The sequence below is a fragment of the Lepidothrix coronata genome, unplaced genomic scaffold, assembly GCF_001604755.1.
Source record: "Lepidothrix coronata isolate B3197 unplaced genomic scaffold, Lepidothrix_coronata-1.0 Scaffold71, whole genome shotgun sequence".
NCBI classification, from domain to species: domain Eukaryota; kingdom Metazoa; phylum Chordata; class Aves; order Passeriformes; family Pipridae; genus Lepidothrix; species Lepidothrix coronata.
Window position 1 is genome coordinate 1,230,623 of NW_016690251.1, and position 26,699 is coordinate 1,257,321.

Genomic DNA, 26,699 nt, shown 5'->3' on the forward strand with positions numbered 1-26,699 from the left:
AAACTCTACGATGAAATCTGAGCAGATTCGGGCTGGAGGCAGGGGCAGCGTGCCAGCCAGCCAAGGCCAGAGAGTGGCCAGATGACCAGGTGGAGAGCTAAACGGCCTCAAAGCTTTTCCAACACACACCGTTAAGGCAGAAAGTGAAGTGCTACTTTCCAAGGAGAGGAGGGGAGAAAAACTCCCCGCCCCCTACCCAGCCCCAGAGAAGGCTACCAGGCAGGAATGTAGTTCTGCCAGCCAGCTCCTTTGTGTAGGTAATCACCCAAGGCAGAAAACTGTCCTCTCCATTCAACATCCATCTCCCACATGCAGCTGGGGAAAGAAAAATTCCCTTTTGGTTTCTTAGAACAAGTAAACCCATGACAGATACTTGTGTCTCTGTGGAGCTGAGGGCACACAGAGAGATGCTATTTCCCATTCTACAGAGAGAATAATAGAAGGGTTTAGGCTGGAAGAGACCATCTAGTTTCAACTCCCTGCCCTGGGCAGAGACACCTTTCACTAGATCAGGTTGCTCAGAGCACCATCCAACTGGCCTTGAACAGCTCCAGGGATGGGGCACCCACAACTTCCTTGGGCAACCTGTTCCAATGCCTCACCACCCTCACAGTAAAGAATTTTTTCCTAACATTTAATCTAAGCCTACTCTTTTTCAATTTGAATCTGTTCCCCCTCATCCTGTTACTATGTGCTCTTGTAAATAGTCTTGCCCTGTCTTTCCTTAAGTTCCCTTCAGATATTGGAATGTCGCAATTAGGTCACAGAATGTTCTGAGTTGGAAGGGACCCACAAGGATCATCAAGTCCATCCAAGTGAATGCCCCATACAGAGACCAAATCCATGACTTTGGCATTATTAGTACCACGTTCTAACTGAGCTAATCTCAGGTTCCACCTTGAAGCCTCCTCTTTTCCAGGCTGAACAATCCCAATTCTTCCAGCCTTTTCTCACAGGAGATGTGTTTCTATGAAGTGCTTTCAAGGAGAGAACTTGGGGTCCAACCAAGTAAGATAGTAATAGTTCAGAGCTAATGAAACCAGATTGTTTTTAAGAGGGTCTAAGTGAACCTCCAAACCACAAAACCATTCTGAGTAAATTCACAAGTTTGTTAGCTTTACAGACTTGGAAGGTTTTGCTCCAAGATGTTTTAGCCTTTTGGAAAGCCTTTTCTTAAAATCTAGATCCATTTTTAGTGGGGGTGGGAGGAAAATAAGTGTAATAAACAACTCTCACAAAGGAGGAAATTTGTCCTCTTTGAGTTGGGTCTTGAAGTGGAATTTCAGGAACCAGCTTTCAGGACTGTATATCACTTTTTCTCCATCTTCTTAATCTATGCAGCATTCTGAGAGACTGGTTAGTGCATAAACCAATTCCCATTGACACAAGACAAGACACACTCTCCCCTACACTGCTGGCATTGACCAGCTTTACCAGTATAACAAGGTACAGTGACTAAACAGTCATTTCACTGCCTGTGCAACAAAGTTGTACAAGACAAATTCTTTCTCTTTGGTAAATGATGCACGGAAAGTGGCATTTCTGTAAGATCATCCAGTGCATAAATATAAAAGAGAGTTTAATTCTCTATGTGACAAAATTACTTCCAAAAGGAAAAACTGGAAATAAATACCACAGTGAAAATATCTGCAGGAATTTATGAGAGACTAATTGGTTTTATCCTCAGTGACATTGTCAGGGTTATGTCCTGATATACTGTGGTATCTTAATGCTGTGAGAATGGGCATATTTAAAGTGCCAGAAGATAAGATAAAAATCCAGTTTAAAAGATTATGTCTTGCAACAATTTTCTGCCAGCAGCTGGTCTGTGAGTACACTAGAGAAAATTCTTCTTTACAGCTTCTCAGTGAATTTTTGTTCCATAAGGTACATAGCAATCACTGTGTTACATGTTGAGTGCATGACAAATACTGAAGACATTGTAGGTTGTGTGCTTCTGCTCACTAACGCAAATTAAGCAATTTGTTATCACCATAGCCTTTAATACTGAAACTAGAACATCAGGAAGAAGAATGGTAATGCAGTATACGAACATGCTTGTATTGCAGAAGAGGGTACTTAGACAAACAACTCCATCAGCTTTGCTGCATAGAAAGGAGAAAAATAAGAAGGAAAAAAGCTGCCATGAAGCCTCTCCAGCAAAATTTTCCCTGCCCTGAACACTGTTCTGAAAAAGCAAGAATCCATACCCTAGTGTTCTGCCTTTTCGTCCTTGGTATAATAACGCCTCATAGCCACAGTGGTAGGCACTGTGCAGGAGATGGTTCCCACCCCAAGGCGACTGCACCAAAGGGTACAGGGTGTGTGCAGCAATAGTGAAATGCCAGGTCTTCTTCTTACCCCTGTTTTGAGTGAGTTTAGGGTCCTAAGCAGCTCCTGAAGTCCATTTAGACACAAGTCTTTGGGATTGGGTGAGATTCATCCAAGGGTACTGAGGGAGCTGGTGGAAGAGCTCACTAAGCCACTCTCCATCATTTATTATCAGTCCTGGTGAACCAGGGTGGTTCAGATGGTTGGAGGTTGGCCAGTGTGGCACCCATCTACAGGAAGGGCCAGAAGGAAGATCCGAGGGACTACAGGCCTGTCAGCCTGACATCAGTGCCTGAAAAGGTTGTGAAGCAGATCATCTTGAGAACCATCATAAGGCACATACAGGACAACCAGGGGATCAGGCCCAGCCAGCAGGTATTTAGGAATGACAGGTCCTGCTTGACCAATGTGATCTCATCTTATGACCAGGCGACCCTCCTAGTGGAGGACAGAAAGGCTGTGAATGTTGTCTACCTGGATTTCAGTAACGCCTTTGATAGTGTCTCTCACAGCACTCGCCTGGAGAAGCTGCAGCCCGTGGCTTGTACAGGTGCACTCTTTGCTGGGTTAAGAACTGGCTGGATGGCCAGACCCAGAGAGTGGTGGTGAACGGGGCTGCATCCAGTTGGCATCTGGTCACTGGTGGTGTCCCCCAGGAAACAGTGTTGGGCCCAGTCCTGTTTATTATCTTTACTGATGATCTGGATGGAAGGATCAAGTGCATCCTCAGTAAATTCACAGATAACACTAAGTTGGGGGGGAGTGCTGATCTGCTGAAGGGCAGGAAGGCTCTGCAGAGGGATCTGGACAGGCTGAATTGATGGGCCAAGGCCGATGGTATGAGTTTCAATAAGGCCAAGTGCCAGGTCCTACACTTTGGCCACATCAACCCCATGCAGTGCTACAGGCTGGGGGCAGAGTGGCTGGAAAGCTGGCCAGCAGAAAAGGACCTGGGGGTGCTGGTCAACAATGGCTAAATATGGGCCAGTGTGTGCCCAGGTGGCCAAGAAGGCCAGTGGCATCCTGACGTGTATCAGGAATAGTGTGGCCAGCAGGACCAGGGAAGTGATTCGTTCCCTATACTGGGCACTGGTGAGGCCAAGCCTCGAGTGCTGTGTCCAGTTCTGGGCCCCTCAATTTAGGAAGGACACTGACGTACTGGAGCGAATCCAGAGAAGGTCAATGAAGCTGGTGAAGGTCTGGAGCACAAGTCCTACAAGGAGCGGCTGGGGGTGTTTAGCCTGCAGAAAAGGAGGGTCAGGGGAGACCTTATCACTCTCTACACCTGCGTGATAGGAGGTTGTTGCAAAGCGGGGGTTGGTCTCCTCTCCCAGGCAACCTGTGACAGGATGGGAGGACTCAGCCTCAAGCTGCATGAGGGGAGTTTCAGGGTGGGCATCAGGAGCAATTTCTTCAGGGAAAGGGTTGTTAAACATTGAAATGGACTGCTGAGGGAGGCGGCAGAGTCATCATCCCTGGAGGTGTTCAAGAAATGACTTGGATGTGGCACTTAGTGCCATGGTCTAGTTGACAAGGTGGTGATCAGTCAAAGGTTGGACTTGATGATCTCAGAGGTCTTCTCCAACCTAAATGATTCTGTAATTCTGTGATTCGTTCCAGAAAGCTCAGGAAAGTGGTGAACACACTGACGCAAGATCTTCCAACAAAGCCTTTCAAAATCAGAAGGACAGAGGTATAGGTTTTCATCACAGTCTATTACACGTTTAATGGTGCAAAAATACAGTCACCAAGATTTCAGCTTTGTTGTGAACTAAATACAGTTTCAGAGCTGTACAGGCATAGAAAGAGGTACTGTTCTAAAATGTGGAATATGTAAAATTTCCTTAAGAAAGGATGTTCTTTGATGTTTGATCTTTGTATACTTTCAAGACTAATCAACAAGAAAGGAAATTTAATTCATGAAACAGAGAGCAGCTAACAAGCAAGCTCTAAGTGATGTCCAGGTGCTAGAAAAATAACTTACTTATTGGTAGAATTGCCTTGTTAAGGTTTAGGGCTGTACATACTTCAGTGATCTCAGACCTAGGGGGAGATTAACAAAGCTTGGGAAGGAGGATGTACCACTGAGAGTGGACGCAATGAATGCAGAATTTATGGGCCACAAGGACATTTGGCAGAACTCCCAAGATAAGGAAGAAACTAACAAAGCCAACTCGCAACTGTGCTGAATCAGCTCTGATTGGGTAAAAGGTCATTCTGACAGGGGCAAATTGTGACCACCGACTCAGAGACGACTGACCCAAGAAACCAACCTTGAAAGAACAGAAACACTAAGCATGTGGACTAATTAGCCTGAGAAACAAGAAAACCATTAATCAGTAGAAGATAGAATAATAATTAATAAGAGAACTGGGTAACTTGTAGCAAATGAACACTAATTGCTTTGTTCACTAAAATGCATAAATAGTAAAAAGTTTTGGTATGTGGTGCGTTTGATTTGTGGAATACCACCAAATATTGAATACAATTTTTGTGAACAACAGTACTACTGTAGTGAGACCAGAAACCTAAACACTTCTCAAATGCCGGCATTTATTCCAAGCACCGGAAGATGAAGCCATTAACAACCTTTAAAAGCGTACTTCAAACGGTGAGACACCAACGGTGGTGGAAAAGAAGCATCTGAGAAAAACCTCTTCTAAAAGAGAGACCTCATTGCCCACCGACTGTAACCCCAGAGCTCCATCCTTTGCCACTCGCCCCCCCTCCCCCTCCCAAGAACCTACGGAAAAAAAAGGCATTACTAAATGCCCTCGCCTCCATCACAATCTCGCAGCAGTGCCCTGACCATTGAGGAAAAAGCAGTTTTCACACAACTGCCCTCCCAGCTCTCCCCGCTCCAGCACAACCCACTGACGGCTCCGGGGTCGCTCGCGCGGAGCCACCGCCGGGCTTTCCCTTCGGGGCTGTTCGCCGCCTGCCTGCCTGCCTGCCGGATCGCTACGGCGCAGGTGCCCGCGGGAAGGGGCCGGGAGAGCTCCTGTAAAGCTTCAGCCGAGTGCCTGCCCTTGTTTTAGCCTCCCCGCCCCGGTTTATCCCCAGCCACGCTCCCGCCGGCCGCGCTTTCTCATCAGGCAGCGAGCGGGGCACCCCAGTACACTGCCGGGAGCGGCGGCGGCGCCAATATGGCGGCGGCGGTGGTGGCGGCCGGGCGGGCGTGTGCCCGGGGAGCGCTGCGGGCGGGATGGAGAGGTGACGGGGCCGGGGTGTGCTCCAGGCGGGATGGAGCGGTGATGGGGTGACGGGGGAGCGCGGGGCTGGGGGGGCGGCGGGGAGAGCAGCAGTTACCGCCCGCGGGCCCGTGTCCCCTGGCAACGCCCCGGTCCGGGCGGTCACCGCAGGAGGCCGGGCCCCGAGCGGTGCCCCGCAGATCGAGGGGGGCGCGCTGCGTGTGCACATCCATCCGTCCATGTGTACACGCATATATCCATACATACATCCATATGCACATACATATATCCATCCATCCATCCATATGTCCATGTGCACATCCATCCGTCCATGTGCACGTCCATGTGCATGTCAATCTATCCAGGTGCACATTCATCCATATGCTCATCCATAAGTCCATGTGTGTGTACATGCATTCATGTGCACATCCTTCCATCCATCCGTCCGTGTACATATCCATATATCCATGTGTACATATATACATCCGTGTGTACATCCAGTCATGTGCACATCCGTATATCCATGTGTTCATCCATCCATGTGCATATACATACATCTATGTGTACTACATACATCCATGCGTACATCTGTCCACGAGCACATCTGTACATCCATCCGTGTACACATCCATATGTACATATATATATGTACATATATACACAGCCATGTGTACATGTATACATCCATGTGTACATCCATCCATGTGCATATCCATACATCCATGTGCACATCCATCCATCCATCTGTGTACATGCACGGCATCACGGACAGGGGGTTTGCAGTGTCCCTGCTGCCTTCCTATGGATCTGAGGTGGGACCAGGTGAGAGCAGCCCCTGCTGCCTCGTACTCCGGGGCTACACTGCAGGGCTGCTGTGGGACCAGGGAGATCAGGAGTGTTCCCATGATTCCGAGGCGGCTGGTCATTGGCAAAGTGTACTTGAGTTTGTTAAGCCCTTGCACTGATTTTCCCTCCACTGCATCAATTCCAGTGTAGAAAAAGAGTCTTGGGGTGCGTTGAGCCCAGCTGCATCTGTGACCCTTTAGCAGTGGTTGCTGTGGCACAGCATTTAAAGGCCAGGGATGAACTCAAAGCCAACAAACAGCCCAGTGGGGGCTGCTCTGTGGGTGCCTGGGTCAGAACACACCACAGCTGCACGTGTTCCCTTGTCAGTTCAATCACTCAGGGGCCTACAAGAGCTAGAGAAGAATTCAGTTTTGCATCTAAGCAATGCTAATTGGATTTTCTAAATAAATGTCAGGTTTTCCTAAAACTTGCATTTTGTTAGGTAGTGTCAACCTAGTTGCTTTTGCATGTGTTATTCTTCTTTAGGATAGGAAATGTGATAAATACCATATTAAATAACAAGCTTTACACTCACATCATCGTCAGTGCACAAGGTTGCTGCTGTCATTACATAGCAGTTTCCATATTTTCTTCATATATAGTAAACATACAGTAAAAAGGTATTCATAACATAAGTGGAGTTTAAGCATGCAAGTCTTACTCATTGTTGTAGGGTTTGAGACAGGCCAGCTGAGCGTTTGGAAACCTGTATCAGTCATCTATCAGAGTAACATGGGCAGCAACATGTGCCTTAAGATAATGAAGTTGTTTGCTTTGTAATTCATATATTGTTTTCTTCCCATGCTTTCTACCTTTCTCCTCTTATGTCATCTTGGACATTTTTAGTTGATAGGAATCTAAGTTTGTTTCCTCCAATTCTGTAAGCATGTCTTTCTGGTTTCTAATCCTCTTCAGTTGCTTTTCAAAACTCAAATGTGTTGGTTTTTTTTTCCCAGAAGAGGTTAAAGTGTACTTAAGAGGAAGGGAAAACATATATGTTTTTTTCTGCTGAAGATCAGAGTTGACTTTGGATCTGTTCTTCTAAAATTTTGGTTAGAAAATTGGGGAAATTATTTTTTGATATATGGGAAATAATACTGTACAACTGAAAACTGCTACTGAGTGGCATTTTCTGAGTTCTGTAGTTACTTTTGAGATTTTTTTTTCTTACTTGCATGCTCTCTTAAGATAAAATTTCTAAGTTTTTTCCATTATACAGTGTGTTTAAGCACTGAATAGTACTGAGGTTTGGACAAACTTGAGGTGGTGTAGGTGTAGTTGATGTAATGCCATGGGTACCTGAGCCTTTTTATTGCTAAGTGCCCTCTATTTGTGGCTTCACTCTGCCTTTCAGCAGCTCTGTCCCCATTCACTCCAGCAGCCCTGGCACTGTCGCAGAGCCTTTGGGACAGTATTTTCCCCTTGTTCCCATGCTGTTGTCCTTAAGATCTTGCAGCTGTGAATCCCAGTAGTGTTTGGTGAGTTCTGCTGGGTAACAACTGGCAGGAGCAGAAAAAAATTCTCTTCTTCCCTTTGCTCTCTTCTGGATTGTAGGTTTTTGATTCATTAGGGAATGTGTTCATACTGCTTAACAGCAACCAGCCTGCTGTATCCAGTGAGGAGTTTACAAGGATCTTGATGAAAATGGGAAATTCTTATGGGGAACATCATTTGCAGCACTGGAGAGTCACTGAGTGCCAACAGCAATGCACCCTGCTAATAAATCACGGTGAACCTATCTCACAATCCTCTACACAGCCTAAGTGGATTGTATACACTTAAGTTACAGACAAGTCATTATGAACTACATTAATGCCTGTGTGTTTTCCATGGAAAACTACTGAAGTGGGAATAAAGACCAGATCACATTGGTAAAAGTATATTAAAGCTTTCTGTTAGAACACCTGGAAGCTAGGCATGTTCTTTGCTTTCAGTAGAGCATATTCCTTCTTCCCCACCTTAAAAAAGCAAAATAAAGTCCTCTAGGTTTTTTTAAGCTTCTACAGTCCTCTAAAAACGTCCTTGCCTCCAGTCCTAAAAAAACCCCTAAATCTAAGTAGTTAATGAATTTCAGATCTCTTTTTGTCTGGGCAGTCTATAATGAAGTGATACCCATTCTGTAACCAAACTGCAATTAAAGCCTGAATATTCGGGGGAGGGGCTGGAAAACAGGCCAGTGGTGTTTCCTTAGTGGAGGGAAACATTTTCACTGTCTAGTTACAAGTATATCCTTAAAAAACCCAAATAATTTCTTGCAGGTAGACCAGGAAAAATAAAAGGCTTCAACTGCTCCTAAATTATTTATTAAAATCATCTGTGTCTTCTCAGGTGGGATCCTCTAACTCTTTTTGATTTGGTTACTTTGATGTTCCATGCTTAGCTCAGGTAGATATGTGTGCTGTGATTTAAAATGCTCTCCTTTCAAAGTGTGTATTCCCTTGGGAGCAGTATGTGTACAGAAGTATGTTGGTATACTTTATTAAATACCAGCATTCAGTGTATTAGACTTTGGGAATCACGTGGGTTTGAGTGGGGTTTTTTTTCCATGTCTTCCTCTACCCTCTTGTCCTGCTTCCATTCAGACTCCAAAAACAGTTTTTCTCCCAGTGTGCAGAATATGGTCAACACAGCTCCTGTGGGCTTTCCTAGCCATGCAGTTTTGATTGCCAGCTCAGAAGTGAGTTCTTTCACTGCCAGTCTTAGAAGTAGGAATTGCTCTCACTTTACAAATGGTTGTATCCTAGGAGATTTGTCACTGGTTGCAGTGAAGCCAAGATCAGGTCTTCTGACCTTCTTCTATCACAACTGTGTTTATTTGGCTTCTTCTTTTTCTGACATTTGAGTTTTACTTCTGTGCCCCAGCCATTCTGTCAGAATTTTATTGCCTGCAGGGTTACTGAAGATTGAGTGAATGGGCAATAAAATGGTGAATATAAATGATAATAAATTTACGTTTTAAGACTATTTTGAGAGGAATTTTTTAGAACTTCCTGCTACATTACCCCAGTTAACTGAACTGATTCTTATTGGCCTAGAGGGAGCTATTGTCTCGATTGCAAAAAAGATTGTTGTTTTATTGATACTGAACATGACATGTTCATGACATGTAACAGAACATGACAAAAGTCACGCTTATTTTCTGGTTTTAAAATCTAGCTGAAACGAATTTAAATGTAGTTTAGGAAGAAGTAGATTTTATTATTTTTTTTTTAATTTTTATTGTGATCTTATCAATAATATTGAATAATTGATTTCAAGAGAGTATAGCCCATTTTAGTTCATTGAATATGTACGCTCATTGGATTGATTGATTATTTCAGTAGGAAAAATATGGATTCCCTACTTCTGAAGAACAAGCTCTCTGTACTGGTGAATAAATGAAAGTATATCTTGCTTTCCTTGTTGCAGGTAAGCACCTGAGCCTTAGCAGTTATAACATGCTCCCTTTGGCTAGTGGAATAGCAAACTTTCTGCATTATCTGCACAACCTTGATAAACTAAAGTAAATCTCTTCTGGAGATGATAACAGCATGTGTAATTGGCTATCCTTGTAATAATCAAATCTGGAAGGCCATGGAGAAGGTACATTCTCCTTTCAGAATGCCAGAGTAAGTTCACAAATTCACAGAATCGCAGAATAGTAGAGGTTGGAAGCTTGGAGATCATCTAGTTCACCCTCCCTGCACAGAACAGAATCAGGTGGAGTAGGTTAGCCAGGACTATGTTCAGTAGAGAATTGAAAAAAAAGTTTCATATGTTCATATGGAATTTTCTGGTTTTAAATTACACCCATCTTGTCCTGTCACTGGGCACTAATGAGAAGAGCCTAGCTCAGTCTACTTTTTACCCTCCCTTCACATATTTATATACATAGGTAAGATCGCTCCTGAGCCTGCTTTTCTCCACACTAAATGTTCCCAGCTCTCTCAGACTCTCCTCTTAATGAGAAATGATCCAGTCCCTAATCATCTCTGTGACCCTTTGCTGGACTTTCTTGTGGAATATCTGAAGTTGGAAGAAGCCCGTAATGATTGTCGAGTCCAACTCCCTGCTCCTCAAAGGATACCCTAAAACTAAATCATGTGACTAAGAGCATCATCCAGACACTCTTTGAACTCTGGCAGGCTTGGTGCTGCGACCACTTCTGTGGGGAGCCTGTCCCAGTGAAGAACTTCTTCCTAATGTCCAATTCTCCACTATGTCCAAGTCTCTCTTGTAATGGGAGAACTGGACACAGTGCTCCAGGTGTGTCTCACTGGCGCTGCTTAGAGGGGAAGGATCTCCTCCCTCAACCCACTGGCAACAGTCCTAACACAGCCTAGGATGCTGTTGACCTCTTTTGCTGCAAGGATACGTGGCTGGCTCATGGTCAACTTGGTGGCCACCAAGAGCCCTCGAGCCCTTTTCTGCCACTCTGCTTTCCAGTTGTTCAGCCCCCAGGATGTGTTGGTTCATGTGGTTCCTCCCCAGGTGCAGGGTTTTGCACTTGCTCTTGTTGAACGTCATGAGATTCCAGCCCATTTCTCCAGCCTGTCAAAAATCAGCAGGACCCTCTGGTGTATTTCCACTCCTCTCAGTGTTGTGTCATCAGCAAACTTGCTGTGGGTACACTCTACCCCACCACTGAGGCCATTCGTGAAGATATTGAGCAGGTTTATTGGGCCCATTTCCGATGTGGTTTTCGTAGCACATACATGATTTTATGATGTATTTTTTTATCACTTTTATGTCCAGGAACATTGTTGCACATTTTGCTGGTAGGACAATATTTCTACTTTCTGAGGGCATAGAAGTCTTCTAGCCTTCTGCTCCTTGTGACATTTTCTATTGCAATATATTTCCCCCACATTCTGCTTTGCACTTCAGTACAAAAGGTTCAGGTCTGATTCCCTTTGAAAATTACTGGTTTTTCTTCTGGTGCATATATTTGCAGAAAATAATGTTTTGAGGAAGAAAATGTCATACATATATAAATACCTTTCTGTCTTTGTTCTCAGGGTTTGCCTCTGTGCCGGTGAAAGGGAGTTGCTGTTCCTATTCTAGCCTGGCATGGACTTTCCAGACACGGTGTTCCATCTCTGCCCCCTGGAATGTGACAGTTGAGCAATGCAGAAAAAGCAGTTTCTTCAATACAAGTAAGTGTCGAATTGGATAAAAATTATTAACTGTAATAAAAAGAAGAAGAAAAGAAAATACTGCTTTGGAGAGACACAGTCATGAAAATCTATGCATAGTAACTTTTTTTCTATCTCCTAAGATTATAGTTGCAACTAGAGGTATTGACAGAAGTGCGTGCACAAAGTCAGTTTATTATCTTTTAAGAGCAAGCAAGGGTTTGTTTTATGTCACAGTGAATCCATCTAATATATGTCATTGGATGGAAGGGGGAAGCACCTACCCCTCTTTCCTAGTCCTTCATTGTGAATATAACTTGTGTGTTTATTTTCTAAATTATTTTTGAGCCACAGGCAAGACGTACAGTTCAAGCTGTGCTGTCTCAAAAATGAAATAACTGAAATGCAATAATGTGTTAAGCAAAAACTGTTGATAATGTCCTGCTAATTGTCTGGTCAGCTGCAGTATTTTCTTCCAATCCTGAAAGGAATTACACCCATGCTTAACAAAATTGAGAAATGATGACTGTTTCAATTTGCGCTCAGGACTGTGAAGTGAGATAACTGAGGGGCCATCTCACCTGCTTTGTGGTTCCATAGGGGGATAGAAGGAATAGTAAGGACAGAATCTCTGGAGGAGATAAATGCAACAATTTGAGAGTCTAAGTTCTTTGACTGTTCACGATGCATAGAATTTAAGAGCTTTGCAAAATCAGGATTTCAGAACTGGTGGTGTCTTCCTATTCTCAACATCTGAGTGACAGAATACTGTATTTTTTTTCTTTACATTTGCTAATGAAATGGGGTTTAAACAGTCATGCTGCCTGTCTGTTACTCTTATCCAGTAAATTTTCACTGTTGACTGATGTCAAATAACTGAAGGTAGAGAGGTCTCCAAAGACTTGCAAAAGGCTGCAGTATGAACAACAAGCTCTGCATGGTAAAGGTTTTCTAAGGATGCCACCTGCAGGAAAAACTCATTTAGACAAGCAATAACAAGATAAGAATATGTAAGAAGCTAAGCACTGTTGATATTTTGTTTATCTTAAATTTAGGCACCACAGATGATTGCAATGTGATTACAATTTGTAGGCTAGATTGTTTCCTTAATTAGGTTTATGTTCATATTCACAAACTCTAGATGAGCTCTGTTTTACCAGAAATTTTTCCAGATGTCTTGGTAATGACTGAATTAAAAAATATTTGTTGTGATGGCATCTGTGCTGCTTGACTTAATAAAATTTTAAACAAGTTATTTTTAAACAAGTTATTTTTACTACTGAAAACTATTGGCTTATCTAATAAGATGTAACAACCTGGAAAAATTAAAGTGTACCTCCTTTAGGTGTTCAGCAGAGATAATAGCCATGAGATTCAGGAGATGGAGGGTTTATACTTCAAAGTACAGTTATTCTAAGAACAGTTTCTCTAACAGAAGTAAAAAATAAAATCTTCGGAATTCAAATGAAGTAGATACAAACAGTATAAATCAGTCATATCCTCTAGCAGTGCAGTTGCTTTAGAAGTGGTAACATTTAAAATGCAGATATGACCGTTTTATGTGACAGTTTTCAAATGATATGTCAACCAAATGACAGTGCTTTGTGACTGAGAAAGGTGACTATACTTTTCTATCTTGTTAGTGAATGCTTATTTATCTTCCATCCTATTTCTAAAAATAATACTATGCTCTCGTTAGTAGGGTCACCTATACCTTCAACATAACTATTATTTTTAATATTTTAACTGGTTTAAATAGAAGGAATTCATTTAAATAGGAGGAATTGCAATTATCCTAGGCAATCTGTGAGCCTTGTCCAGATAGTTGTCTCCTCCAATTCTGACACAAAGACATACACAGGGATTTATTCTTGTCCTATGACATATTTCAGTGAGTTTGTAATGAAATAATTTAAAATGATCTTCTTATTCCAGGCTTCTGTCCCTCCCTCCTTTCCCCTTTTCACCGTCTTCGTTATGGGAAACAGTTCACTTTTCGTTTATTGGTTTGGCTGTCTCCCAACACTGGGAGTTATCTTTGACCCCAGTCATCTAAACCAGCCAGCATAATTTTCTCAACATCCCCTATGTATCCAATTGTATGTGAGAATAAAGAACTTTATTTGATACTGGGGCTATATAAAAATTATGCTCTCCTACTCACAGTATTAATTCCATTAACTACCCCTGGGAAGCAATCACAGAACCATTGAATGGTTTGGGTTGGAAGGGACCTCAAAGATCATCTCATTCCAACGCCACTGCTGTGGCCAGGGACACCTTCCACTAGACCAGGCTGCTCAGAGCCACATCCAACCTGGCCTTGAAAAGAAGAACCTAATTTCTCTGTTGCTGGGTGATGTTTCCTCTTAGGTTAGAATGCAGGATAAAGAAGATGATGATTTTTCAGAGGTTATAAAATCATATTTTAACAATCAAGGGAAAATCATTTAGACCAACAATAAAATTGTACTCTAGTAACGTGTTTTATCTCTAGATGCTTTGAGTACTGGAAGCAGTTGTACTTAGTATAATTCTCTGTGTTCTTTGTCAGAAACATCAATTCCTGAAAGGCTGCTCCTTAATTACATTTCATGTTTTCGTAGTCCTATGTGAGTTTTCTTTGGATTAAATTGTTCATTTTGACTGCTAAATCTAACTTGAGGATCAGAATGAAAAAAATACATATTTTTTCAGTTTTTAAAGAATTTTTCTTTAAGCATGAACATTGCAGATAAATAATTATTGAGTTACCTCTTGTCATTATCAGTATTGTAAGAAGAGTTTTGCTGGTTTAGCATTAAGGATGTGAGGAGTTACAATTATACAACTGCTTACTTAGCTGTTTTACAAAATTGATTCTTTCTTCTCCTTTTACTCCTTTCAGTTTTCCAACTTATTGCTCTTTGTCTTTCTTTGTATTCTAAGCAAGCTGGGAATTCATCTTTCAGGAGACAAAGAAATCTGCTTTTAGCTTCAGTACTGTTTTCTGATATGGTTTATAGCAAGTCTTTTGGTAGTACTTGTGAATTACTCAGGTGTGATCTAATATTAATCTGAAGTGAACACTTGGCTTATTCCTGATATTCAGGGATAGTATAAAAAGACACAAACCCAAATCCTTTTCAAAATATTACAAATATATTTTGTGTACATTAAGCAAAATTGAGTGATGTCATACAGACTCTCTTAGTGGTTGGTAGTGATCAGCTGGCATAAAGCATGCTTTCAGCTAAATTCAGTAATGGATCTCTTTCTAGTCTCTTAAGTAAAATCTTATATATGACACTTTTTCCCCCCCTCTTAGTAGCTATGTGCTTTTTGGTAACTGACTAGGAATGTGTAGTGGCTTTTATGATGGTTTTTATTTTAGCTCTCGAGGAATGCATTGCATGCATCCTATTTTACAAAGGCAAAATGAAGTAAGGCCATAAATCACTAGGAGACTGCACATCTACTGTACTGTCTTCATTTTGGAACATTTCTGTAAATGTGAAGAGCAGTACAGTGATCCTCACGTCTGGCTGGAGTTATTTCCTCCACTTCAAGACGTTTCTCCTGCCTATGTATATGCTCTCTAATCACCTTGGTGCTTTGCTGCCAAGTCAGATTGACCTTTCTTATAGTCAGATTTTTATTTTTCTCCATTGCTGTGTTGTCTGTCTGTCAAAAGCAATGTCCCCACCATTGTAATCTTCTTGATGACAGCCTATCCCTTTCATATTCCATTCTTGTCACTTCGTCTTAAAATCAGTGTGATATCTGCCATCTTATAAAGAACTCAGCTCTGTAGCCTGTAGGCTTCTGATGTGTTTCATTAAATTCAGCTGCTTTCCAAACACATGATGATATTATTATAGACTGATTAGATGAACTGCACTTCGGTACCAAATGTGATGTTTTCATCTGATTCTAATTTTGTCAGAATTTGTGCAGTGCTTGAGGCCAAAACTTGACTCAGTCTGACCTCTTCTTGCTGTATCTGTTGGCATTGCCTAGTCTCCTTTTGTACAAGACAATCTCCTTACTCTGTGACCTCTGCTAATTTCCTCTGTTGTAATTAAAGTGATCTTATTGTAAATGAATTTGGAGTGCAGCTCAAAGTGCAGAATTTTTTTTGAGTGTATTACCAGCTCAAGAGCTTGTTCTTTTCTCTCAACTGCTTGTTGCTGCCCCTCTGCAGCCTCCTTTGTAGCTGTTATGACCCTTTGTCAGGCCACACAAACTGCAGACTGGGGAACTGTTCCAGCTTAAAAATAACCTTGCAAAGAAAAATGTAAATACCTTTATTATATTTCCATATTTCCAGGCTAGCAGGATTATCATTTAAAAAAAATAATTGCTGGTCACACAGTGCTTTCTGAATAAGCTAAGAAGCTTAACAGGATTGATGATCAGCCTTCCAAGTCATGGAACAGTCACATAGTTCACTTAAGAATGTGAAATTACTGAATCATGCCTTACCTACTTACCTTACCTTTTTTTCCTGAAAAAAACTGATGGTAAGGAGGTAATGCATTTCTATATAAGTTCTGGGGTTTTTTGGTGGGTTTCTTTGTTGGCTTCCCCCCACCATCCCCTGCATTTACCTCATGCATCAGTTAGTCATAATCAGCGGGAAGGTTTTTCAGTGCCTGACATTTCAGACACTGGTTTCAAGCCATTTGATACAGCTGCTGTTTGTGGGATATTTTTTTTTTACTTATAAACCTCTGGACATTAGGGTTCACTTGAATGTCTCAAAAAGGGCATGTAATTTCAGACAAAAAATTCTTTTTTTGAGAGCTAAAGCCTACCAGGAGCAAATTCAACTCTTGCCTCACAGCATGTAAGAAGTGTGATAAACATTGCTGTTATCCATGGGCATTTCTACTTGTCTGCAATACAGCTGAAATCTGTATTAAATATTTTGCCTAGTTGTACTATTTGTACAGTATGTTCCTTGCATATGTAGTGGCTTTGGAGGCCATACTGCTCTTGGCAGTCGTGAAGGAATACTGTTTTGTAGCTTCTTGACTTGCAGAATTGTGTGTACTTGCTTTCTGGTGTACTGAGCTTTGATTGCCTGATTCAGGATTCTCAAAAAGGAGTCAGTTGTGCTTCCCACTTTGAAAAGGACTTATGAGTGAAAAGGTGTTCATCATACCCTTGGAAGGGCCACCTTGACACCTTAAACAAACTTAGTCAATACAAAAATGAACCTGGGCATTTAGTGGTACCTTTGGGCATCCTGGATAGCTCCTGTTGACACCTCCCCATGCTGTCAGCATAGCAGAGCTTTTCCAGTTCCAGTGCATTTGCCAGTCTGTGGGACAGGATCACCCAAGTGCGTTAATCGAACAAGAATGAACTGCTGATGGGAAACTTCAGCAATTTGAGTGTGGTTACTTTAATTCCTCTGGTTAAAAGTGTTTACTGCCTTTTTTTTTTTTTTTTTTTTTACTTTAAATACACAGATCAGAGAAGACAAGATTTAAACTGCCATAGTAACATTGCCCCCAGGTTAAACACGTAACAGCATTAATCTGCAAATAGAACAATGGTGACACTTCTGTATTCTGTGGTGAAAACCTTCTTGTCTGGACTAACAGAATGAAAAATGACCAGCCTAATTGCCTTCTATGATGAAACAACTACCTGGATGGATGAAGGGAGAGCAGTGTGTATTGTCTACCCCAACTTCAGCCAGACTTTCCATATTGTCTCTCACAGCATCCCCATAGGAAACTGAACAAGTTGGATGAGTGCACAGTGAGGTTGAGAACTGGCTGAATGGCAGATCCCAGAGGGTCATAATCAGTGGCCCAGGGCCTAGTTGGAGGCCTGTCAGTAGTGGTGTCCCCCAAGGTTCTATACTGGGCCCAATATTGTTTAACTTATTCATCAGTGACTTGGATGAAGGGCCAGATGCCTCCTCAGCAAGTCTGCTGATGACACAAAGCTGGGAGGAGTGGTCAATACCTCAAGGGGCTGTGCATCCCTTCAGAAGGACTGTGACAGGTTGGAGAGATGGGCAGAGCAGAACTGCCTGAAATTCAACAAGGGCAAGTGCAGGATCCTGCTCCTGGGGAGGAATAACTCCAAGCACCAGTACAGGCTGGAGGCTATCCTGCTGGAAGACAGCTTTAGGGATAAGGACCTGGGAGTCCTGGTGGACAACAAGCTGTCCATGAGCCAGCAGTGCCCTCGTGGCCAAGAATGCCAGTCGTATCCCGGAGTGCATTAGGAAGAGCATTGCCAGCAGGTCAAGGGAGGTGATCCTGCCCCTCTGGTCAGGCCACATCTGGAGTGCTGTGTCCAGTTCTGGGCTCCCCAGGACAAGAAAGACAAGGAACTCCTGGAGCAGGAGTAGATCAAGGAACTAGAGCATCCCTCATATGAGGACAGGCTGAGGGACTTGAGCCTGTTTAGTCTCAAGAAGAGATGACTGAGAGGGGACCCCATCAATGTCCTTCAGTACCTGAGGGAAGGGTGTCAAGAATAGAGCCAGGCTCTGCTTGGTGGTGCCAGACAACAGGACAAGAGGAATGGGCAAAAACTGATGCACAGGAAGTTCCACCTGAACATGAGGAAGAACTTCTTTACTGTGCAGTGACTGTGCACTGGAACAGATTGTCCAGAGAGCTTCTGGTGTCTCCCTCACTGAAGATATTCAAGAACCGTTTGGACACAATCCTGTGCAATGTGCTCTGGGATGACCCTGCTTGAGCAGGGAGGTTGGGCCAGATGACCCACTGTGGTCCCTTCCAGCCTGACCCATTCTGTGATTCTGTGAAATAATCATCTGTGGTGTCTTTTCACATAATCAGCTTCCTTTTGGTGTACTTTGTCTAAGTTCCCATGGTATCCTGCATTTCCATCACCCAGGTGAATAGTAGTTTGAAGTTAACTACTAAATACACACCTCCTAAGTCATGCTCTCGTGTTGGGTGAAACACTGAGACAGCGCACGGTCCTGTACACAGCCACTGTGTGAGGAGGCCTGACCAAAGCCTGAGCTCTGTGATGAGGCTCTTTGAAGTGTTTTTACATTCCTTCCGCCTTACATTCGTTTTGCATTTTGTATAAATAAGGCAATAAGGGGGATGTATTTTCAGAACATGAGAACAGCAGCAGATTTATGTTTTGGTTAACTTTCTGTGCTTTGTGGCTTTTTAAAGCAGGCTAACCCCTGGATATTTTTAGGGCTGATTCAAGCTGATTGTCATTGATCGTTGTCCTTGGATAAGTGCTTCCAGGTATTGCTGCTCTTGAGTTACTAATGAATGACCTTCTTTTAATGACCTTACTGGTTACTTGTTAGGAATATTTACCTTTAAATCAGTTTCGAAAATCCATGTAAAAAAAGTGCATTTGGCTGTGGGCCTGTCTGATTGCAGGATTGTCAGGAGCAGAGGCACATCTTTGCATCAAATACATATGCATATAGTAGGAAATTACTTTGGTAGCACAGCAGTAATCCTACAGTTTAAGTTCCAGTAAAGCAAAGATCAAGCAAATTTCAAGTTTGGGGTACTTTTTGTTCAGCTTTGGTTTCCAATATAAGCTGTGCTTGTACATTACTTATGGAAGATTTTTTTATTTCAGTGACAGCTGAACAGCTATGGAAAGGAGCTTTGGCAGAGACTGGTGCAGGAGTAAAGAAAGGAAGAGGAAAGAGAAGGAAGAAAAAGCTGAGGAAGAATCTCAATAGAGGCCAGGAGATTGGTGAAGGTAGATTCACAAATAAGGAGCTGAAGACATCTTGACCTTTTTGTGTGTAGTGTTTCTTGATTTAATAAATTGACAAATTTCTGTTCCTTTCTGTGGTATCAGAACTGCTTGAGATATTTTTGTCTTTAAACAAAAAATCTTTATATGATTATTTAATGTTATAAATTCTGCATCATAAAATGTACTTGAAATATGTGAGAATTTACCATTTTGTTACTTTTTCCCAGAGTGCAGAGTTGCAGTCTGAATTTGGAATAAAACATAATTATTCTCTGTTATTTTTAAGGACGTTCTGGTTTCCTCTGGCCTGGTCTTAATGCTCCCGTGATACAAACTGGGAAAGTCCAGGCAGTTACTCAACGAAAAAAAGAAGAAAGAGACAGAATTCAGGCTGAAATTGTTCAGCAGAGAGATACCTGGGAGAAGAAAAGAAAAATAAAAGTTAAAAGAGAGGGAGGATGGAGTGGAAGGTGTTGGGGAGGTGTCCTTCTGGATCCTCCTGACCCGGGTCCTAATGGAGGTAAGAAAACCAATTATCTGTCTTCCTCTTACTTAGCTTTTCTGATAAGGGGCTTGGAGAAAGTGACATCCAGGCTTTTCCTGTGATTGAAAATCAGTTTTGTACTTCTCTTTTATATGCCCATACATAAGCAAGCTAAATCAAAGAACAGGTTAACACAAGTGAAATTTGTTAAAACACTTCTTAGTTTCACTGTGGTAGTATGTTATAGACTGTAAGATGTTATGCTGTATTACAGAATACTGTATTATGTCATAGACTGTTGTAGGAGTCTTGAACTATGGAAATATTTTTCTGTGTTCGGCATCAATTGTACTGAGTATGAAATGTCGCTGTGGTTTTTTAATAGTTTCTGAAAGGATCCTGTGGGATAAATCAGGCTTTTTTTTTTTGATTCTAGTTCAAATAATGAAATATGGTTAAAGATTGTGTAGTTTGAATGTAGCTTTTAGAAGAAGCTATAATAAATAACTATAATAGTAACTATTATAACTATAAAAGTTATTTATTTATTTCTCGAGTAGTTAAATGCTATAGTGAAACTAGAGGTTCTTTACATAGAGCAGAGAGGAGACTTTTTTTATAATGCTGTTATTTAAACTACTCTAAATTCTGTAGTCGTTTTAATATTTAGAAGCCTGATCTTTTTCATCTAAACATAAAAAAGACTTGTTAACTCCCGTGGGGCTGAGTTTTTATTGCAGAACTTGTATGCTTACTGATGTCTCTCTGTAGGCTTTTGTAGCAAGATGAGCTAAGAAAGACAGTTGATGTTTTCTAGCACTATTGTTTCAGGCTTGTTGCAGTTGTTTGAGGTGTTAAGCTTGTTCATGTTTTCAGAGCTCTCTTTGCCCAGGAATATGTTCTCCCAGTGCAAGCTTGCACCTTGGAACTTACACTGCAGCAAGTCAACATAAATGGAAAATTACTTGCATGGAATCACAGTTATCTTGTTGTCTGATCATCTTGCAGTCACCTGTGCTCCGCAGTCTGCCTGGTGCTTTGTTAACTAATTTCTTTCTGCCTGTGAATGTTTTCTGTTTACCTTCTACTGGGCGCTAATTAAAAATCCTGATGTGCTTTGAACCAAGTCATAGGGTGGTTAGAGCATTGTCTTTCCAGTGTGATCTTGTGCCTTTGTGCATGTGGATTGAAGTCACCGTGGCATTTTTGTAGCTTTCTGTTTTAAAAATTCACGCCGTTGTTTCTGCTGCTTCTCTGTTCCATTCCTTTATACATGAGTCTGTGGTGTCTGTTGCTATAGAGTCTAAGATACACTGTTTCCCTCAGATTTACCTTGGGAATTAAGGAGGTCTTGCCCACCAATCTCTTTGAATATTTTCTGCTTGTCTTCAATTTTAAGAGCAATTCGTTCCATTTTAATATCAACATAATACTGCAGTATACAACTGAAAGATTTCCTGTATTTACTTCCCTGCATTTCATTCTGTTACCTTGAAAGCAGATATTCCATGGAAGACAGTGATGTGACAATGGACTTGGCGGGCTGTCACCGAACCTTTCAATGTAAAAATAGAATCTGAGAAATTAATTAATTGTTCCAAATTCCCCATAAGTCAGTGGTGGAATATATAGCAAGTCAAGAAAATGTCATGGTTCTAGTTCCATACTGTGAACACAAGACTGTGTATGGTTTATTCCACTAAAAGAAGTGACAGCTGTTGCAAACAATGTTTATGCATTTATGAATTTTGCCTTCTGGTGTTTTCCTTGATTTTGCTTTTGGCTGATACTATTGATGTAGATTACTTGCATTAAAGTTGGCTGCGTGGAGGCTGTTCTAGTCAGGTCAAGTTCTGCCAAAAAGAGGAAAGGGTACTGCAATCAAAATAGGAAAATGAAATTGTCAGCTTGTATTATAAATGTGCATGAGAAAAAGCAGTTCCTGATTAGTATATACCAATTCCCTTTCAATCTGTTAAAAATATTGGGGATTTTCAGGTCCCCATAGTTATTTCAGCATCTTTTTATTCAGAGAATTAATGATTTTGCAGAGAAATTGGGACATTGGCTGTATGCAAAGCACAGTCAACGTGACAGGAGGAACAGACCTGAAACTGCCAAACCCAGTGAATCCTTTTGACCTGAGGCAATGGCATGACTGGATTCCTGCTGTCTAAGCAAGAATGTGTTCTGATTGAGATTCTGCAGTTCAGCTCTTCCTAGTATTCTGGTATTAGATTCTCTAGTAACAGATGGAGCTTAAGCATACAATACAGCTTTCCCCTAGCAGCATTTGTATTTTATAGTGAAAACAGGTGCAAGAGGTTTGTTGAAACCTCAGTGTTGTTAGCCTTCAACATCTGACAAATTTGGTTGAAAATGACCGGTGTGTTATAGAAAAACATTGGGAGACATATTCTGATTGTATATGCTAAATTCTTTCAGGGGATTCTTCTTCCACTACACTTTTACTTATTGTGCTAGCTAGGAGTAGGGAAAGAACAGTGTTTTTCACTTAGAAATAAAACTGTATTTCTCACAAGTTTACAGTGTTTTTTTGCAACTGAAGAGGCTTCAGAGAGGGAACAGAGTGCCTGTTGGCTTTCATATCCTCTGCTGTGAGCTAAAAGTCTACTTGGTGTAGACCAACAGATCTCTAAAATGGTGCCAAGATGATCATGTTTATAATCATCTTGGAAGTTATGTGTAAATGATAAAGCAGTGTTTGGTGAAGGACTGAGTTCCCAGTTCTACACTCTTATACAGTTTTTAGCTTTTCTCCAGAATCTCACTATAACTACACCAAATAAAAGAAGTATTAACTGCTTTAATTGGTGCTGGTCTTCTATGTTATACTGAAATGCTCTTGTTAATGAGATAAGTTGGAAAAGCAGGAGTTTGTAAGGATCTCTTATCTATTCTGCTTCTTACACCAAGATGTTGCAATTTACTCCACTGTCCATTGGTTTCAAAGTCAGTACATTTCCACAACCAAACTGATAATAGGATTCTTGTGGAAAATGTATACATAAATTTTAAGTATGTTCTCAATTGTTTAAAAGGAAAAAAATATAATTGCAATTTATATTTAGATGTGGTAATCAGGTTTTGAAACAGAAACTCAGAGAAAACAGCATCTTTTTGGCAGTGTCCGTTTGATGCATTCTTGCCTGCTTCTGTAAAATGGGTATTGAGAAATGCTGGTGGGACTGCTGAAAGCCAAGCCTAACTTGCTGACTTTTCTTGCACTGTGTGAAGACCTGTGAATAAGGTCTGACTGGGCTGCATTTTGCCTGGTTTTGTGCTCTCTCATTTGACTTGTCTGGAGGTAGTACATGTAGATGCCCATGTCACACCCAAAGCTCTTCGCTTGCTCTTTGCTTCCCTACAATGTTGTAAGACATTTCAAAAGCGTTTTACTTCTTTGAAGTCCCTTACAGTGGCAGAGCAGAAACTCACTTTCTGTGTAGTGAACAGGGTATGTTCACCACTTAGAGCTGAATATTTAACATTCACCTGAATGTGCTCAGTGTTTCATTACCACTGTGGTGAAAAGATTTGAACATAAAACATAGAAATGATCGGGTTTTTTTACAATGCAAAACACTTTAATTGCTAATAGACAAAATAAATTATGCAATAATTGTCTTTGGTGGCAAAGGTTTTTTTCAGGCAGATTTGAAAGAGAATTACAGTCTGACTAGGTTATGCTTGGTTATTTGAAGTGGTTATGTATTGTTTGATTTTATCCTTTTCTTCCTTTTCCTGGAATTTCACAAAAGCGTGTATCAAGAAGTACTTGCAATTTCATAAAATCATAGAATCAAGGAATAGGTTGTGTTGGAAAGGACTTTTTAAAGGTCATCTAGTCCAAACCCCAGATTTCTTTGAATCGAATGGATTGATTGATTGTCTAATACAAGCTTCAGAATATCAAGAAGAATATTGGGTAATACTTTGGTCATAATGGAAGTGACCCATGTGGTGATTTTAACGATTTACAGCCTTTGCTCAGTATGTATGAAATTTGGGGGTAATTTGCAGTTTTAGAGCAGTATTTAGAGAAGAAGGCAAGTTTACTGCCAGCTAGTGAAAACTCAAAACATTCTCTTTTTATAACACACTGTGGATAGATATTTTTCATATTGTTGCTGCGATTGGAAAGAATTAGGAAGAATATCAGATACAATTTAACAAAAATGCTTCAATGTAAGTGGGGGGTTAAAGTGATTTCCAAAAGAAAGTTTCAGATTGAATGTGGAGAGGACGTATAGTTTAGCTTGTAATCAAAGTATTCAACATATTCTAAGGAAAGCTTTGCTTTCTATGTGATGTCCAAGCAAAGCAGTTAAATTTGTATGTCTTGCTTCACATTAAAAAAAATGTATTTTTCTTCCTCTCTACTACTCTGGTTATTTAAGTTCTGCAGTCTTGGGAGACTGTTCCATCTTACTTCCCTGCTTGTATGGTACTTTAAAAGCTGAAATATTGATTGCATTTGGAGGTTGGGGTCCCCAGTAGAGCACAACTAACATATTTAATGATGGTAATCTCTTCATTCTAACAGGAGCTGTATTGTAATTGTAGCAAGTAGTATTACAGTTTCTGAGAGGTTATCTTAACAGGATTTATTATTTTTTAGAGCTAGTTGCCTTCACATAACCTGATTTTACTGAAGAAATGGAAAAAAATATGCTTTTTAAATAAGAGGTGTATGCTGTTTTTTCACAGAATTTGCTCTAAAAGACTGAACAGAGTCAAGTAAAAAAACCTTTTTAGAAGGAAGCAACTAATAAAGCTCACTTTAGATATGCTTGTTCAAATTATTTTTATGTTATCTTTTCTACTTACTGGTGAGATTGCTTTATAAATTACAGTTACATAAAAGTTGTGTCTTTTTTAAGTTATACCAGCTTCAGGGAGATGTGCTCACAGGGAGGTAACGCAAGGAAATGTAACACCCTGTTTTTCTCCCAACAGAAACTTTTGAAGATTTTGAAGCAAGAGTCATTGAGGTAAGCATTGCAGATCTTTTCAAGGACTTTAAAGAATTATCAATATTTTATATTGACCTTGCAATTATTTAACAATTCTTTGTTAAGTCAATGTTATAGCAGTAGGATTTAGTCTGGTATCCTGTTTCAGCTGCATTATATACTCTTGTCATTCTGTCCACTGGGGCCTTGTTTTCTCTGTTGAGCAAATAATAGCTTATTCAGAGGTAATTTTGTGTAACTCTAAAATGGCAAATGCCTGCAGATACAGTTTTCACATTAAAATTATTCGCATACAGCTACAGTAGGGAAACTAGTAAAGCGATAGGGTTATTTTTCAGACAAAACTACAATTAGGAAGTTGTATAATTCTACTAGTAAAATAAATGAATTCCTAAGGCCTTTTTGTCAAGGATCAGTTAGTCTAACTCCCAGCTTTTCACAGGACAAGGTAAAACTAAACCATATCACTAAGAGCGTCGTCCAGATGCTCCTTGAGCTCTGGCAGGCTTGGTGCCATGACCACTTCTGTGGGAAGTCTGTTCCAGTGACTGAATACACTCTCAATGAAGAACCTTTTCCTAACATATCACCGGCAAACTTATTTGATGTACATTTAATGATCCTGCATCCAAATCATTTATAAAAACATTAAAGAGTGCTGGCCCTAACATTGAGCCTGCTAGTGACCCATTGCCAGCCTGATGTAACCCCATTTACTGTAACCTTCTGTTGTTTACTTACCTACAGATGAAATTACTTATTAGATTTATGTTCCTTTAAGGATTATTATCAAAACCTTCATTTGTAATTAATATTTACCTACATTATTATTGAAAAACTAGGCTAGTCTAGCTGCTGCTTTGTAAAGGAGACTTCTGTCCTTTCTGACCATGATCTGAGAGCGAAGGTATCAACATGAATCCGTACCCATTCTGACAGATCAGGTCTCTTTGCTTAATATGAATGTTAATACCCTTTTATCACTATAAAATAAAGTGACTGTCCATTGACTTGTGCAGTTTTAAGTGAGTAGAGATGACTATTTATCATGTTACTACAGCTTTACTACCAAACAGTTCTGCAAAACATTGCCAGTATAACTGTTAACTGTTACACATGTGTCCAGATGAGGTACTTGCTTTAAAACATCTTTGTTTGAGTTTCTTTTAGTTTCACTCACAGCTGAGATAACCGTCTTGTGTTCCACCACCAAGTTCACTAGTCATGTCCTTTTTGGAAGGGAGCACATTCTGTCTGTCCACTACCATATACTGTTGGAACAGCAGATTTTCCTTCAATCCTTTTTAAATCATTTATGTGACAAAACTAAGAAGAAATAACATGTTCCTAATTATTGAATGCACTTATTCTGTGTCAAGAGTTTGCACTGTGGAAATATTAAAATCTCATATTCAGATTTTCATATCTTTGAAACAACTTTCTTATTCACTGCACACCTCTAAGCAAACACTGATTTTTCTCTCCAGAACTTATGTCTGATTGCATTTTTCTTGGAAGGTGGTCAAACAACTCCCTGTTTGAGACAGGAAAAAGTGAACCTGTCTCTTGACAACAAAATTAGAGCTGCTGCCTAAAGATCTGTGAAATCGAGTGTTTACTTGGTTTGGAGAGAAAGTAAAAGGTTGCCATTTAAATGGAATTGATGTCAAAGAGGGAGTGAGATGTCCCAGCCCAGAACAGGACCAAATGTATGAAGCAGAGTCCTTTTATCTGCCAGTTTTTCAGGGTTCATTGCAACACAGGGCTGTATAGGTTTAGGAGCAGGATGCAAGATTTGCAAGATACAGATCAGTATATAGTTTCCATCACTGTCTCTTTTGAAAAAAAACCCAGATACTCCACATTAGGGAAATAAATAATGTCCTTTAATAATAATACTCTTACATGTTGCCTTATTTAGAGGCTTAGGACAAAGGGTGGAACCAGAAGTTCTGAATATCAGCTGTGAACCAAATCTCTCATGGTTTTTGGTTTTAGATCTCCATTCCTTTTCATTGTTCAT

General features: G+C 40.8%; 1 protein-coding gene across 1 annotated transcript in view; it reads left to right on the top strand.

Annotated features, from left to right (window-relative positions):
- Positions 1-5,469: 5,469 nt before the first annotated feature.
- Positions 5,470-26,699, top strand: part of MRPS5 (mitochondrial ribosomal protein S5) — a 43,379-nt gene continuing 22,149 nt past the window's right edge. Inside the window, exons 1-5 of the mRNA XM_017818972.1 lie at positions 5,470-5,544; positions 11,366-11,503; positions 19,070-19,195; positions 19,482-19,715; positions 24,660-24,694. Coding sequence (XP_017674461.1) covers positions 5,478-5,544; positions 11,366-11,503; positions 19,070-19,195; positions 19,482-19,715; positions 24,660-24,694 — 600 coding nt within the window. The 5' untranslated portion in view covers positions 5,470-5,477. The remainder of the gene's footprint in view (positions 5,545-11,365; positions 11,504-19,069; positions 19,196-19,481; positions 19,716-24,659; positions 24,695-26,699) is intronic.